The sequence below is a fragment of the Crocodylus siamensis genome, chromosome 5 (genome assembly GCF_052110815.1).
Source record: "Crocodylus siamensis isolate JL-2025a chromosome 5, ASM5211081v1, whole genome shotgun sequence".
NCBI lineage: Eukaryota > Metazoa > Chordata > Crocodylia > Crocodylidae > Crocodylus > Crocodylus siamensis.
Genome location: NC_143399.1, coordinates 77,550,547 through 77,563,582, shown reverse-complemented (window position 1 = coordinate 77,563,582; position 13,036 = coordinate 77,550,547). Strand labels below are relative to the sequence as shown.

The window sequence follows — 13,036 nt, the reverse complement described above, 5'->3', positions numbered from 1 at the left end:
TGATTGCTAAATGAAGGGCCAGAAGTACTCATTTTCAGACTTTGGCTACTCGGAAAAACCGAGACCTACAGGGTAAAAGTTAACCTCTAGAGTATATGCCTAGAAATGGTAGCATATTGATCAGCCAGGAAAGGGGCAAGGCACTATTTTGCGAGAAGTTAGAGGCATTCATTTCAAACAGGGGCTGGTTACATTTCTAAGGAAAAAACCGTTAACAGGGAAAAACCTATACTAAATACACAGAAGGAAATCTCATGCAGAGTTTTTTTTAATATTTCCATCTTCTTGAATAGAATGAAACAGTAGGGGAGTTTAGAAGTTTATCTTTGGAAGAAGAGCTGTCTCTTTTTCAAGGAGATATAATGAAAATGTAATTAGATATAATATCTTTGAATACAATATTGAGTCAGGAAAGATTCCTGCCTGGACAGATGGCAGCCTCTCTAGGGGAAGGGAATCATAATACACATGATCTCTGAGAACTGAATAGAAAAATAAAGTATTTATGTGATCCCTTTGGAGAGGCAATGGTGCCTTGGAATCCCAGAACTTAGGAAAGTCTTCTGGTCCCTCAGCTAGAGAAAGCTGGGGATAACCTGATAATTGATAGCTATAAAATGGTATTAGAGATTTGCTTTTGGGAACTGGCTTGTAGATAAAGTAGATATGCATTAGAATAATAGCCCAAGGCAACAGCAAGGGTTAATTGACTTCTAAAAGCCTGTTTGTGACAGTGTCTTCAGGGCCCACTGTCTCTAACATGGGCAAGCAGCAAGCAGATGAATAGGCTGGGAAATTGAAGGCGTGTTCCACACTGTTCTGTAATATGAGAGAAGGTGACACCAGGTCACAGTGCCCAAGTGCAGAGCCCTTGGTATGCCTGGTTTTGGTAGATGGACTAAATTAGGAGAAACAAAAAAAGCCCAGATCAGGATGTGTGCTTGTGATGGGTTTGTGAAACAAAGCAATATGTTGATAGACAGAACTGGACAGTGTGACAACCACAGGGAAACCAATTGGTGATGTCCAAGGATGAAGTCAGCGCAGAGGGGAAAAAGATACAAAGGTAGGGATTCCAGAGCAACAGAGGGTCCCTGAGAGGGGGACCTGAGGCCACCATGGACAAAGGGCACACCATCAGCCCATCTCATCCACCCCACTTGGGGGGTGGGGTTGACCTTGGCCTCCAATCTCCAGGCTGCTGACACATGACCTTCAAGAGAAAACCTTAGAGTGAAGCTTGCATACTGCCCAGATGTACCTTGACTCTGTGAACTGTGGGACTGGTAGATAGAGAATTGTTTGCATTATTCTCATCTGCCGTCACTATGTATCAATAAAATTAGCCTATTATCGAAAGGAGAGGTTGTGGTCAGTCTGAGGGTTTGGGTTCACCTGGATCAATGTATCTGGGTTATAAAGCCAGTGCCAACAGTAATCTCGCAGGACTGTTGGCTGAGGAAAACATTGAAGGAAAAATGCTAGATGTTGGTGCTAAACATTGATGTATAGGGGTGCACGCAGGTGCATGTGCACCCCCTGAGATTGGCCACCTCTGCTGGCAGTGCCTGTGGGCAGTTGTCACTCGCCACCCCACCCCCTTGCCGCCAACACTGCCGCAGCCACCGTCTGCGGGAGTTCCCCGCTTGTTGCCACCATGCCCCCACCATAATAAACTTTATGGATGTCTTGTATACTGTGCTGATTGTTAGTGACAAGAGTGGATTTTAGAGCAATTGACAGTGACTGCTACTTTGCCTCTGTGAAGATGAGGATCTATAAAATTTGCAAACCAATGACATATATTCTGTAAACTGGCAGACTCCCTCCTACTGGAGCTGCAGGCTCTGTCTGGTCAGGAGCTGGAGAGATTTAGATTTTCTGGGGTGAAGCGTTACTAAAGGAAAAATCTAGCCTGTTCCCCATAGGTGCCCAGCAGAATGGTATGGGGAGGTCTGGGGCTCTGGGAGTCATCCTGACACCACCTGTGACTGGTCACAGGTGGGAATAGTTGAATGCTGTGGGATGCTGGAGGACTGATGGTACCTGTAGAATGTCTCTCTCCATTTCATCAGGTATTTAGATATAACCTATGGACATGGGGAAATTAGTAGTGATTCAGTGGCAGCCTAACATTGTGTTGGGGCAGCGGGGAGAGAAGGGAAGGAGGGTGGCAGGGTTGAGTTGGGGCAGGGGGAGAAGCAGCAGGGGCCAGGTCTGAAGTGGCAGCCCACCTTTTGGATCTAGCTCTACTAACATAGCCTGCTGCTCCTAACAGGTTGTTAATACCTGCTGTAGAGAACTGTTTGTTATCTTTCAGTCATTTCACTTTTACAAAATTAGTAGAGTTTGGAAAGACCAAACATGTTTAGCACAGCTAACAGAAAAATAAGAAATAATTAATATAGCATATAGAGGTTTATTTGTCAGAGGACATGAAGCTTTACCCAACAGGAAATGCATGATAGCCCCAGAAAGTGACAAAACATCTATTTTTATGGGGGTATGACCGACTGTCAGGCACCTTGAGTGGATATTCCCTGAATCGGTTAAAAATCATGTCAATCTAGCTTATAATAGTCCTACAAGAGCCCAAAAATTTCAGTTGCAAGCAGGCCATGTGAGTCTCTTGATCACAAAACATTATACCCTAGCTTTTCTGAGAATGGGTAGTGAGGTGGAAAACACCAGAACAATCCTCTGACCCCTTGTTTTGCTTTTCTTTTTAGCCAGCAGCATCATGGATAACACAATCTTTGCTAAAGAGTGCAAAAAAGAAACACTTGGGAAATTTTATGGCTCCAAATGTAGGTGCCTTGGTGTCTCCATGGTCTCTGCAAACTGTTCCAATGTTGAAAGGATGTACTGATCTTCCATTACTAATATTTATTACGTGTGTGTGGAGTGGACCGTATTTGATTCAGGTTTAGCTTGATTCGGGGAACAATGGTTCAATTAATTGATTCTGATCAATGTCCTGATTAGATTCTGCCGAATCTGACAATTCAATGCTGATTCAAGTTGGCCATAGACACGGCTTTAAATGTTTCTTTGACATACCTCAAAGTACCAGCCACGGCTCATGAACGCCAAGGTGGTGGGGTGCACTGAGCATCCCACAGGAGCGCGGAGGGGGTCCCCACGTGCTCACCAGTGGACCCGGAAATCGGATGGAAGTACTTCTGGTCCGCTTCCAGGTCTGCCACCAAGCATGCAGAGGACCCCCCACTTGCCCTCCTGGCTCAGTGATTGGCTGCATGGGGACCCTGGGTTCCCCCCCAGACCCAGGAGGCATCAGTCACCAAGCTGTGGGGTGGGGCGCATCCCTCATGTGCTCTGCAGCAGACCCAGAAGTGCTTCTGGCCCACTTCTGGATCTGCCGCTGAGCGTGCTGCGTTCCCCCCACCATGTTCCCATGGGGTGCTACATCTGTCCCACCATCTCAGCATTCACAAGCCGCCTGGTACCTTGAGGTATGTAGAAAAAACTTTTAAAGTTTTGTCTATGTCCAAATCATTGAATCTCTCCAAATCAATTCAGAGAGATTTAAAGGGTCTCCTGATTTTGATTTTGATTTGGAAATTCAGCTGCCAAATTGGGCTGAATCTGCTGAATTGAACCAGCGACCAAAGCTCTGTACAGCCCTAGTATTTATGCTGAAAGTGTGTGAAATTTTCTAGAGGCAAGGATTGGACCCACTGCATAGTTTGGATAGAGTTGGACAAGCTTTCCAATGCAAGACATTTGCCAAGCATGAGAGAGAGAATTGCTAAACTAAAGGAATATACTATCTAATATGCTGCTACTTTTATGCAGGCAATCTGTAATTTCATCCTTATCAGATGTTAATGTTACTATAAAGTAGCAGGAAGGGGGAAAGGGCAAGCAAACAGTCTGTTCATTGTCACAGAAAAATTTATTGTAGATAATTGTTTTTTCAAGCAGGCAAACCACAAAGTGTGCTGAACCTTGGTGAAAAACTGCAATTTATTGTTCACTTTACAGATTTTTACAGCTACAAGTTTTTTGTGATAAAAGATAGGAGGGCACAGAAGGATGTGGATGGTTCTGTATGGAAAATATTCAAAGAGGATTTAAAAATATATATGCAAAGTCTTTAGAGTGACTAAAAGTGGTGACGCTCATGTCTTCGCTGTCCTAGTTTGATTGTGAAACACGTTGTTTAAATTTTGCATTGGGCTTTAAAAAAAGCCTTTCACTCACTGTGCATGTCTCCCAGGTTTTTTTGGTGGGGGGGTTGTTTGGGTTTTTTTGGGGGTGGAGGGATTATTATTTTCATAGTCAGAGGAACTAAAAATACTCTTTACAAAAATGCAAATAATTTTGACTATATCTGCTGGAAGATTTCATTTAATAGATTTCATAGACATCAGGGCTGGAAGGGACCTCGGGAGATCGAGTCCAGCCCCCTGCCCAAAGGGCAGAAAGTCAGCTGGGGTCATAGGATCCCAGCAAGATAAGCATCCAATTTGCTCTTGAAGGTGTTCAGTGTAGGTGCTTGAACCACCTCCGCTGGCAGACTGTTCCAGACCTTGGGGCCTCGGACAGTAAAGAAATTCTTCCTTATGTCCAGCCTGAAACAGTCTTGCAGGAGTTTGTGACCGTTCGACCTCGTCATCCCTTGGGGCGCTCTGGTGAACAGACGTTCCCCCAGATCCTGGTGGTCACCCCTGATAAACTTATAGGTGGCCATCAGATCCCCCCTGAGCCTACGCTTTTCCAGGCTAAAGAGTCCCATGGCTCTCAGCCGATCATCGTAAGGTCTGTTTTCCTGACCTCTGATCATGCGCGTGGCTCTTCTCTGGACTCTCTCAAGCTTCTCCACATCCTTTTTGAATTGTGGAGCCCAAAACTGGACGCAGTACTCCAGCTGCGGCCTCACCAAGGCCGAGTACAAGGGGAGAATGATGTCCTGGGATTTGCTTGAGAAGCACCTATGGATGCACGCCAGCATTTTGGTCGCTTTATTAGCCGCAGCATCGCATTGCAGGCTCATGTTCATCTTGTGGTCAATGATGACCCCCAAGTCTCTTTCTTCTATAGTGCTATCCAACGTAGCACTGCCGAACCTATAAGAAAGCTGCAGGTTTTTCCTCCCGAGGTGGAGAACCTTGCATTTTTCGGTGTTAAACACCATGAGGTTCTCGTCTGCCCATTTGCTGAGCTTGTCCAGGTCAGCCTGGATCACCCGCCTATCTTCTGGCGTGGATGCTTTGCCCCAAAGTTTGGTGTCATCGGCGAACTTGGCCAGTCCACTCCTGGCTCCAATGTCCACATCGTTAATGAAGATGTTGAACAGTATGGGTCCCAGGACAGAGCCTTGAGGGACCCCACTGGTCACAGGGCACCACGATGAGTGACTGCCATCGATTACAACCCTCTGGGTCCAACCACGGAGCCAGTTTCCCAGCCAGCGGATCGTGGTGGAGCCAAGGCCACAACTGGGCAGTTTGGCCAAGAGGTGATTGTGGGATACCAGATCTAAGGCTTTTTTGAAGTCAAGATATATGACATCAATCTCTTCTCCCTTGTCCAGGTAATAGGTCACCTGGTTGTAGAAGGAAACGAGATTGGTCAAACAAGACCTACCCACAACAAACCCATGCTGGCTATCCCTTAGGATGTTAGCCTGGGCCAGTCCCTCAAGGATGGCCTCCTTAATAAACTTTTCTAAGATCTTCCCCAGGATAGAAGTCAGGCTAATGAGCCTGTAGTTAGCTGGATCTACTCTCCTCCCTTTCTTGAAGATCGGCACAACGTTGGCCTTCTTCCAGTCTTCCGGCACTACACCAGAGCGCCAGGAGTTTTCAAAGATCCGTGCCAGGGGCTGGGCTATGATGCTCACCAGCTCCTTGAGTACCCTGGGGTGCAGGTTGTCAGGGCCAGCTGACTTGAAGGTATCCAGCTTCTCAAGGTGTTCCTTCACGAGGTCAGCATTTATGGAGGGTAGGAGATCCCCATCACCCGGATCTCCCTGTCCCATAGCAGGCATGGGCGTCCCATGGGACTGATGAAAGACTGACGCAAAGTACCTATTTAATAGGTTGGCTTTTTCCTGGGCGTCAGTTGCCAGTTGCCCCATCTGGTTTAGCAGGGGTCCAACGTTGCCCTTGCTTTTCCTCCGGCTCCCCACATATCTGAAAAAGGACTTTTTGTTGTCCTTGATGCTTGAAGCTAGTTGGAGTTCAGTTGCAGCCTTGGCTTTCCTAGTTTTCTCCCTGCAGGACCGGACCAGTGCAGAATAATCCTCCTTGGAGGTGAATCCCGTCCTCCATCCTTTGTAGGCTTTCCTTTTTAGCTGTACGAGGTCCGCTAGGTCCCCAGAGAGCCAGGAGGGCTGCTGTGCCTTCTTGCTGCCTTTCCTCCGTGTTGGAATAGATTTAGCTTGTGCATTGAGGATCGCTTCCTCAAGGCTACAATTGCTCTACAAGAAACAGGTGAGTGACGTTTTGGTTAGTTTCACTTCTGCTATTTAGATTCCCATGAATACGAATGAAACAGTTGGAAGTCATGTTGGTGTCATGCTGCTCCTGGGAATAGTCATGCCAAGTTGCATAGCCAGATGCTCATGTTCTTGGGAGACTAAAGTACAAAGAATCATGGGTGGGGGAGAAGAAGAATAAAATAGACAAGATTTTTCTATGCAACCTTTTCGAACAACCAGGAGGATCTGTGAAGAGGATACCCAGCTATCAAAAGGTTTTAATTGTTACATACATAAAAAGAACATCTGCTTTAATATTAAATGTGCTTTTAAAAGGATATATAAAACCTTTGGGATGTAACTACGCCACTACAGGGTCTGAAGCCAATGGGAATTTTGCCCCTAAACTGAATTGGTAGCAAGAGTGGTCACTAATTGCAATTGTAATTGCACTTGCCCTATGGGCAGATCATTTCATCACCATCTATAGCAGTGCTCTCTGCAGCCTTCAGTAATGACTGCTGTTGGGCAGGAATACGCAGAGTCAGAAGTCTGTAGTCAGTGGATCCAATGCAGCCTGCAAAGAGATCTTTGTCATAGTACTTGGGGTCGGAAGGGACCTAAAATTTTTATGGTCGGTTTTCTCCTTTCACACTTGTATTTTTTTTTAAATGATTCTTTTTAATCTTGTTTTCCTCTACTGCTTCATGAAAAGGTCGAACCCTTTAATCTCAGTACAAGTAGGTGATTTTCCTTAAACCTATGAAGCACATGCCACATTCACAGTGTTGCTACATATTGGAAAGCTGAGGAAACAGCACTTAGACTTGAGTAAAGCTGCTGAAAACAAGTTCTTATGTATTTCTTTGAATATCATAGTACTTAGGATTGTAAGGAACCTAAACAGATCATCAGGTCCGACCCCTTTGCCCCGGGCAGGAACGGGTGCCGGGATCATATCACCTCAGCCAAATAGCTGTCCAGCCTCCTCTTAAAGACCCCCAAGGCAGGAGACAGCACCATCTTACTTGGGAGCCCATTCCAGAGCCTGGCAGCCCCAACTGTAATGTCTCCTGATGTCCAGCCTGAACCTTCTCTCTAACAATTTGTGGCTATTATTCCTAGTAACCCTGGGTGGTGCCCAGGGGAACAGAGCTTCCCCTAATTTCCGCTGGTCCCCCCCGGTGAGTTTGTAAACAGCCACCAGGTCCCCTCTCAGCCTTCTGTTGTGGAGGTTGAATAGGTTCAGGCCCTTAAGCCTCTCTTTGTAGTGCCTGCCCTGCTGCCCCTTGACCATGCGAGGGGCCCTCCTCTGGACTCTCTCAATGCTAGCCACATCCCTCTTGACGTGCGGCACCCAGCACTGGATGCAGTACACCCAACTGTGGCCTGACCAGTGTTGCATAGAGGGGGAGGATCGCCTCCCTGAACTTGCTTGTGATGCATCTGTAGATGCATGACAAGGTGCGGTTAGCCTTACTGACCGCTTTCTCGCATTGGTGGTTCATGTTTATCCTGAAGTCACTGACTCCAAGATCCCTTTCTGCCACCATGTTGACAAGAAGGGTGTTCCGCAGCCTATAGGTGTGTTGCTGGTTCCTTCTCCCTAGATGTAGTACCTTGCACTTGTCTGCATTGAATTCCATTCTATTCTCATTCGCCCACCTCTGTAATTTGTCTAGATCCAGCTGGATTCTGTCCCTCCCCTCCAGCATGCCCACCTTGCCCCACAACTCGGTGTCATCAGTGAATTTGGACAGTGTGCATTCCACACCCACATCCAGATCTCTGATAAAGAGTTTGAATGGTACAGGTCCCAGGACCAAGCCCTGCGGGACTCGGCTGCCCACATCCCTCCAGGTCAAAAACGACTTGTCCACCACCACTCTGGGTGCAACCATCTAGCCAACTTGCCACCCATCTGACTGTGTAGGCATCAACGCCAGTTGCCAAGTTTTTGGGTTTTTTTAAGAGAATGTGGCGGGAAACCATGTCAAGGGCCTTCTTAAAGTCCGAGAAGATGACATCCACCCTGACACCCTCATCCAGGGACTTTGTGACCTGATCATAAAAAGAAACCAAGTTAGTCGGGCAGGACCTGCCCTCAGTGAACCCATGTTGGTTGCCCCTGAGCATTACCTCCCCTGCTGGGCCCTTGCAGATGTGCTTCTTGATAATTTTCTCAGAGGTCTTTGCAAGGACTGGCCTATAATTACCGGGGCCCTCCTTTCTCTCCTTCTTGTAAATGGGGACCACACTGGCCCTTTTCCAATCCTCTGGTATATTTTCCAATCCTCTGGTACCTGGCCGGTGCCCCACAAGTGCTCATTGAGCCATGCCAGGGGCCCTGCTATGACCCTTGCCAATACCCTCAGCACCCTCAGGTGAAGAGCATCTGGACCTACTGATTTAAACACGTCCAATGTCTGGTCCACCAAGCTAGAAGAGTGATAGCAATTGGCAGCAGGGGGAATTGGGTGGGGAAGGGGTAACAGTGTGGTGATGGGCCACCTTTTGGACTGAGTTGTTTAATTAAGCTTGCCATTGCTAAAGGATAGCCCTGGCTCTCAGTCTGACCAGGGTTCCTTCTAGCGTAGTATTCTGTGATCCTAGTTGCTTATAGTCCTATAAACTCTAGAGAATGGTCCTCAGATTAAAAAGTGAAGAAATGGTCATCCTGTATTCTAGGACATATGTTGAGCTTTTACAATGTGACTACTTATTTGTTTGCTCTATATTGGTCTCTTGGAGGAGTCTCAATAGCTTTTAGTGGAGATCACTTCTGTCAGTGTGAAAGACAGTAGCAACATATTGCGCTGGAATTGGACTCAGCCCAGTGCCTTGACAATCTGCTGTGTCTGAAGTCAATTTACACTCCTTCCCTTTTTTTTTTTTTTTAAGACTGTGCCAAAAAGGCCCAAAGAGACTACCTGTCAAAATAGTAATCAGAACAAAGAAGTAAATGTAGCTGAAACGATACACTTGAGAGGTAAGTTGTTACAGTGCTCTTTTTTATTTATAGAGGAATGATGGTGGTGTTTTTTTTTTTTCCTTAAGCTCTAAATATTCATCCAGCCCAATGTTGACCTGGATATATCCTGAGAACATAGCTTGGACCTGCATACTGCAGGTCAGTTCTTCTCTCTTTTTGAAAGTGTAATGTGGCCTATTTTCAGTGTTTTCAGGAGAAAGGTTCAAAACCCATATTGAGCCCTAATGTAATCAGATTCAACTCCATTGATTTTAGCGGAGTTTGTATCCATGTTCATGAGGGCCCTGTTTTTAGCCTGAATATCCATACTAAGATAAGTTCTGAAAGTGATTTGCACTTATGGATTATTGTTGTTTGTTCATATTTCTTGCATTCAAATTTTGCTATAAATGTGTTATCTAGGTACCCAACACTTGCCAACTTAACACACCTATTTTCTATTCTAAAATAGGTGATATTGGTAGATGTATACCACTGGTAAAAGTTATGGTTGGCAAATATGGACTTATTAGTAACAAGCCCTGCCTAATATGTTCATTGCTAATATGCATGTATGGTATTATTACACACAACTTGTTTTCTTGAAGCTAGAAGAACTGGGGTTTTGTGTAGCTTAGTTAAGTTGGTATCCAAGCATCTGCATTATAACTTTTATAAAAAGTTCGAAACTCTGCTATACCTTGCATCATAAATTAATCGTTTTGGGTCTGAAAAATGCAAGCATTACATTTGATCTTAACTTTTGAAAATATAGGCTATTACAATTCACCGTCACCATTTATTATATTACTTTGACTATTGTATATAAAGCAGAGCATTTCCCCCCAAAAAACATTTAGTTCATGAAGAAGGAAACACAATTTTTCACAAGGTTAGTGTATCTAACATTAAAATGGTGTATCACTTTTTCTTCTGCTAATCAAAAATTCAAATCGTTTTCAGACTTTGTATTTTATTTTGCTTTTTTTTTTTAAAAAACAAAGTAAAATGGATGGTTTAGTGTGTTTGGGGACCAAATCTGGTTTTAGAAGTCTAGTTCTCAGAACATTCACTTTCTATTTGCTTCCCAGCAGACTCGCTGCCTAACTGTGACCAATCGCTAATTAGGTCTCATCAGGAAGGTCTTGGCTTCACAGAGCAGATCCTATCAGTGCAAAATCTCCATGAGAATCCAATGACGAATAGCACCACTCGAAAGCAACCTACAGACAAAGACAGACTGGCCATCTCTGAGGTCCTAAGCCCTGCTGAAAATGGAAGGTCTGATGCTCTTCTTGAGGCACAGGCTCGGGCAGAAGACACTGAAATGTCACAGAGTGGAGGTTTTGCTTTTACATCAGCGAACAGAAATGTCTCCCCTGAAACATTTTTTTCAGACTTGAAAAGTAATCAAAAGCAATGCTGACTAGAGAATGGGAGCCCTGGTTATGACTGGCTTGTGAGGGCCGAACAGCTTTGACATACGTTATATCTACTAGAGATCTCTAAGACTTCTGAGAGCTGTCTGGATTCATCATTTTTGAGGGCTACAGTGTAGTGGAGGTAAAAAAAAAAAAAGTGTGGTCATTTTAAGAGGAGGTTGGCATAATGTCTCAGGTATGCTGTGGGCATTGGGCATTGCTGTTTACCCCTCTCTTCCCCCTGCTTTCTGTTTGTGCTTGTACAAGTTATCTCCCTCTGGCTCTACCCCCTTTGCTCACTTCATTACAAGAGGTGATCGGTGTTGGAGCTGAGAGAGGACTTGCTGGGCCTGAGCTTGTAGCATCTGCTGCTGAAGTGGCCAGTGGGGAAGGGTAACTGGCAGGGAGAACGAGGCTTTTCACCTGTTCAGGGAGAGAGAAAAGTGAAGAGGCAAGTATCATTTTGAATGGTAGCAAGAAAGGGCACTAGTCCCAAAAGGTGAAGGGGTGGGATTGGTTTTATGGAGACTGGATGAATTGTTCACCAGGAAGAACATTCGACCTTCAAGAAACATGTTGTGTCACCTTGTCTGTTTTTTCATTACTTGCGTGTCAAACCATTTTAAACAAAAGAATTAGTTCTTCGTAATTACAGCTAACATTGAAAAAAGCACAGTTTGAGAAAAGCCTTGGGTTAACATCTTTCTCAAAGCCACTCTTGCAAGAAAGTGGATGATCCTTTGAGTTGTGCCTTAAATGATTCCCCATTTTCTCAAATAGTTTCAGGTGTAATTATTGGAAAAACAACAAAACTTTCTGATGAGCTTTGGTTATTGACCCATTTTAATGGATTCTGAATTTGGTGTTCCAGTTGACTTTTAAGATAAATCTTTTATTTTGAAAATGCATAGTTAAGTATATTTTGCACAAAGGAAAAGGATACATGTGCAGTGCGCTAGATGTGGAAATATATATTTAATTTATACAGAGGAGTTTAGCTAACTGACTTTAATTTTTATTCCTTGCATGAACTGAAGTGAAGTGGTCTGAAGGGGAAGGCAGTTATTTAATGATTCAGTTCTTTTTATGTGATTTGTAAGAAAGTAAGTTAATGATAAAACCTATAAATAAAGTTCCTATTTCATAAATGAAGAAGAGGGGGAAATAAACTTGCTTTTAAGTGGTTTGTGATGCTTATTATTGGATGTAAATCTGCATGACTTCAACAGTCAGCCAACACCCACTCCTCAAACAAGCTGTTGTATTGCTGTTTTAAATCAAAAGTAAGTACCACCAACATTCAGGCACTTTCTTATGTTTGTTTTGTTTTCAGGCTAACATCTGAAAGATTATTAACTCTACAGGTCAGAAATAAGTAACTTGGTCAAGCTGGTATTGTTTTTTCAGATTTAACTCTTTATGGGGTTTTTTTTTTCCAAATACAGCAAAGAAAAAGCCCTCACCAAGACATTAAAAAGTATTCTTGGATTATTTGCCTATTACAGGTTCCATGGTTTCTAGGATATCCTTAGAACACAATTTTCTTTTTTTTTTTTTTTTAAGTGCTTTTTTCAATTCAGTCCATGTACATACAATGAAGTAAAGAGGAACATATGTTCCATTAGGGTTTCTCCTGAGGTTTCAGCTAGTTAGCTGAAAGCCAGTTCAATCTGATGCTAATTTCTAGATGTAATTTGAGGTATTGGCTCTCAAATTTTGAGCATTACTACTATGTGCTAGCTAACAGTTTTTATCTTTTTGCATTATAGGAAAGCCCAGAGGACCAAGGGAGCATCAGGACCTCATTCTGCTAAAGCGGAACTAGTTGGGGACATACTGTCAAAGGAAAGGCCTAGATTGCACTTTTAGAAGCGCAAGGCTTTAGAAAACCACAAGCCAGGTGCCAGAAATCACAAGATGCTTAAAAATCGTAAGTTTGGAAGGGACCTCCAAAGTCTTCTAGGCTCACACCTGCAGAGATGCAGGGTTTATTAGTTCTAAACCATCCCAGACAGAGATCTAGCCAGCTTCTTGAAAACCTCCCATAAAGGAGGCTCCACAGCTTTCCTGATTGAGCTTGTTCCATCGTCCTCATGTTCTTTCATAAGATGATTTTTCTTGGTTTGTTCCACAGTTATTTGCTGCAATGTAAACCCTTTGTCTTGTGTCCTGCCCTCTGTGGTAAGGGAGAACAGTGTT

The 13,036-nt window shown here is 44.2% G+C and overlaps 1 protein-coding gene across 3 annotated transcripts in view; it reads left to right on the top strand.

The window, feature by feature from the left end:
- Nucleotides 1–12,060, top strand: part of LOC149864313 (palmitoyltransferase ZDHHC11-like) — a 55,057-nt gene extending 42,997 nt beyond the window's left edge. For 2 of the 3 annotated variants that reach the window (XM_090048310.1, XM_090048313.1), the window contains 2 exons: nt 9,347–9,434; nt 10,508–12,060. In XM_090048310.1, coding sequence (XP_089904436.1) covers nt 9,347–9,434; nt 10,508–10,842 — 423 coding nt within the window. In that variant the 3' untranslated portion in view covers nt 10,843–12,060. The remainder of the gene's footprint in view (nt 1–9,346; nt 9,435–10,507) is intronic. The other variant, XM_090048311.1, reaches the window with a different exon arrangement.
- Nucleotides 12,061–13,036: the final 976 nt, after the last annotated feature.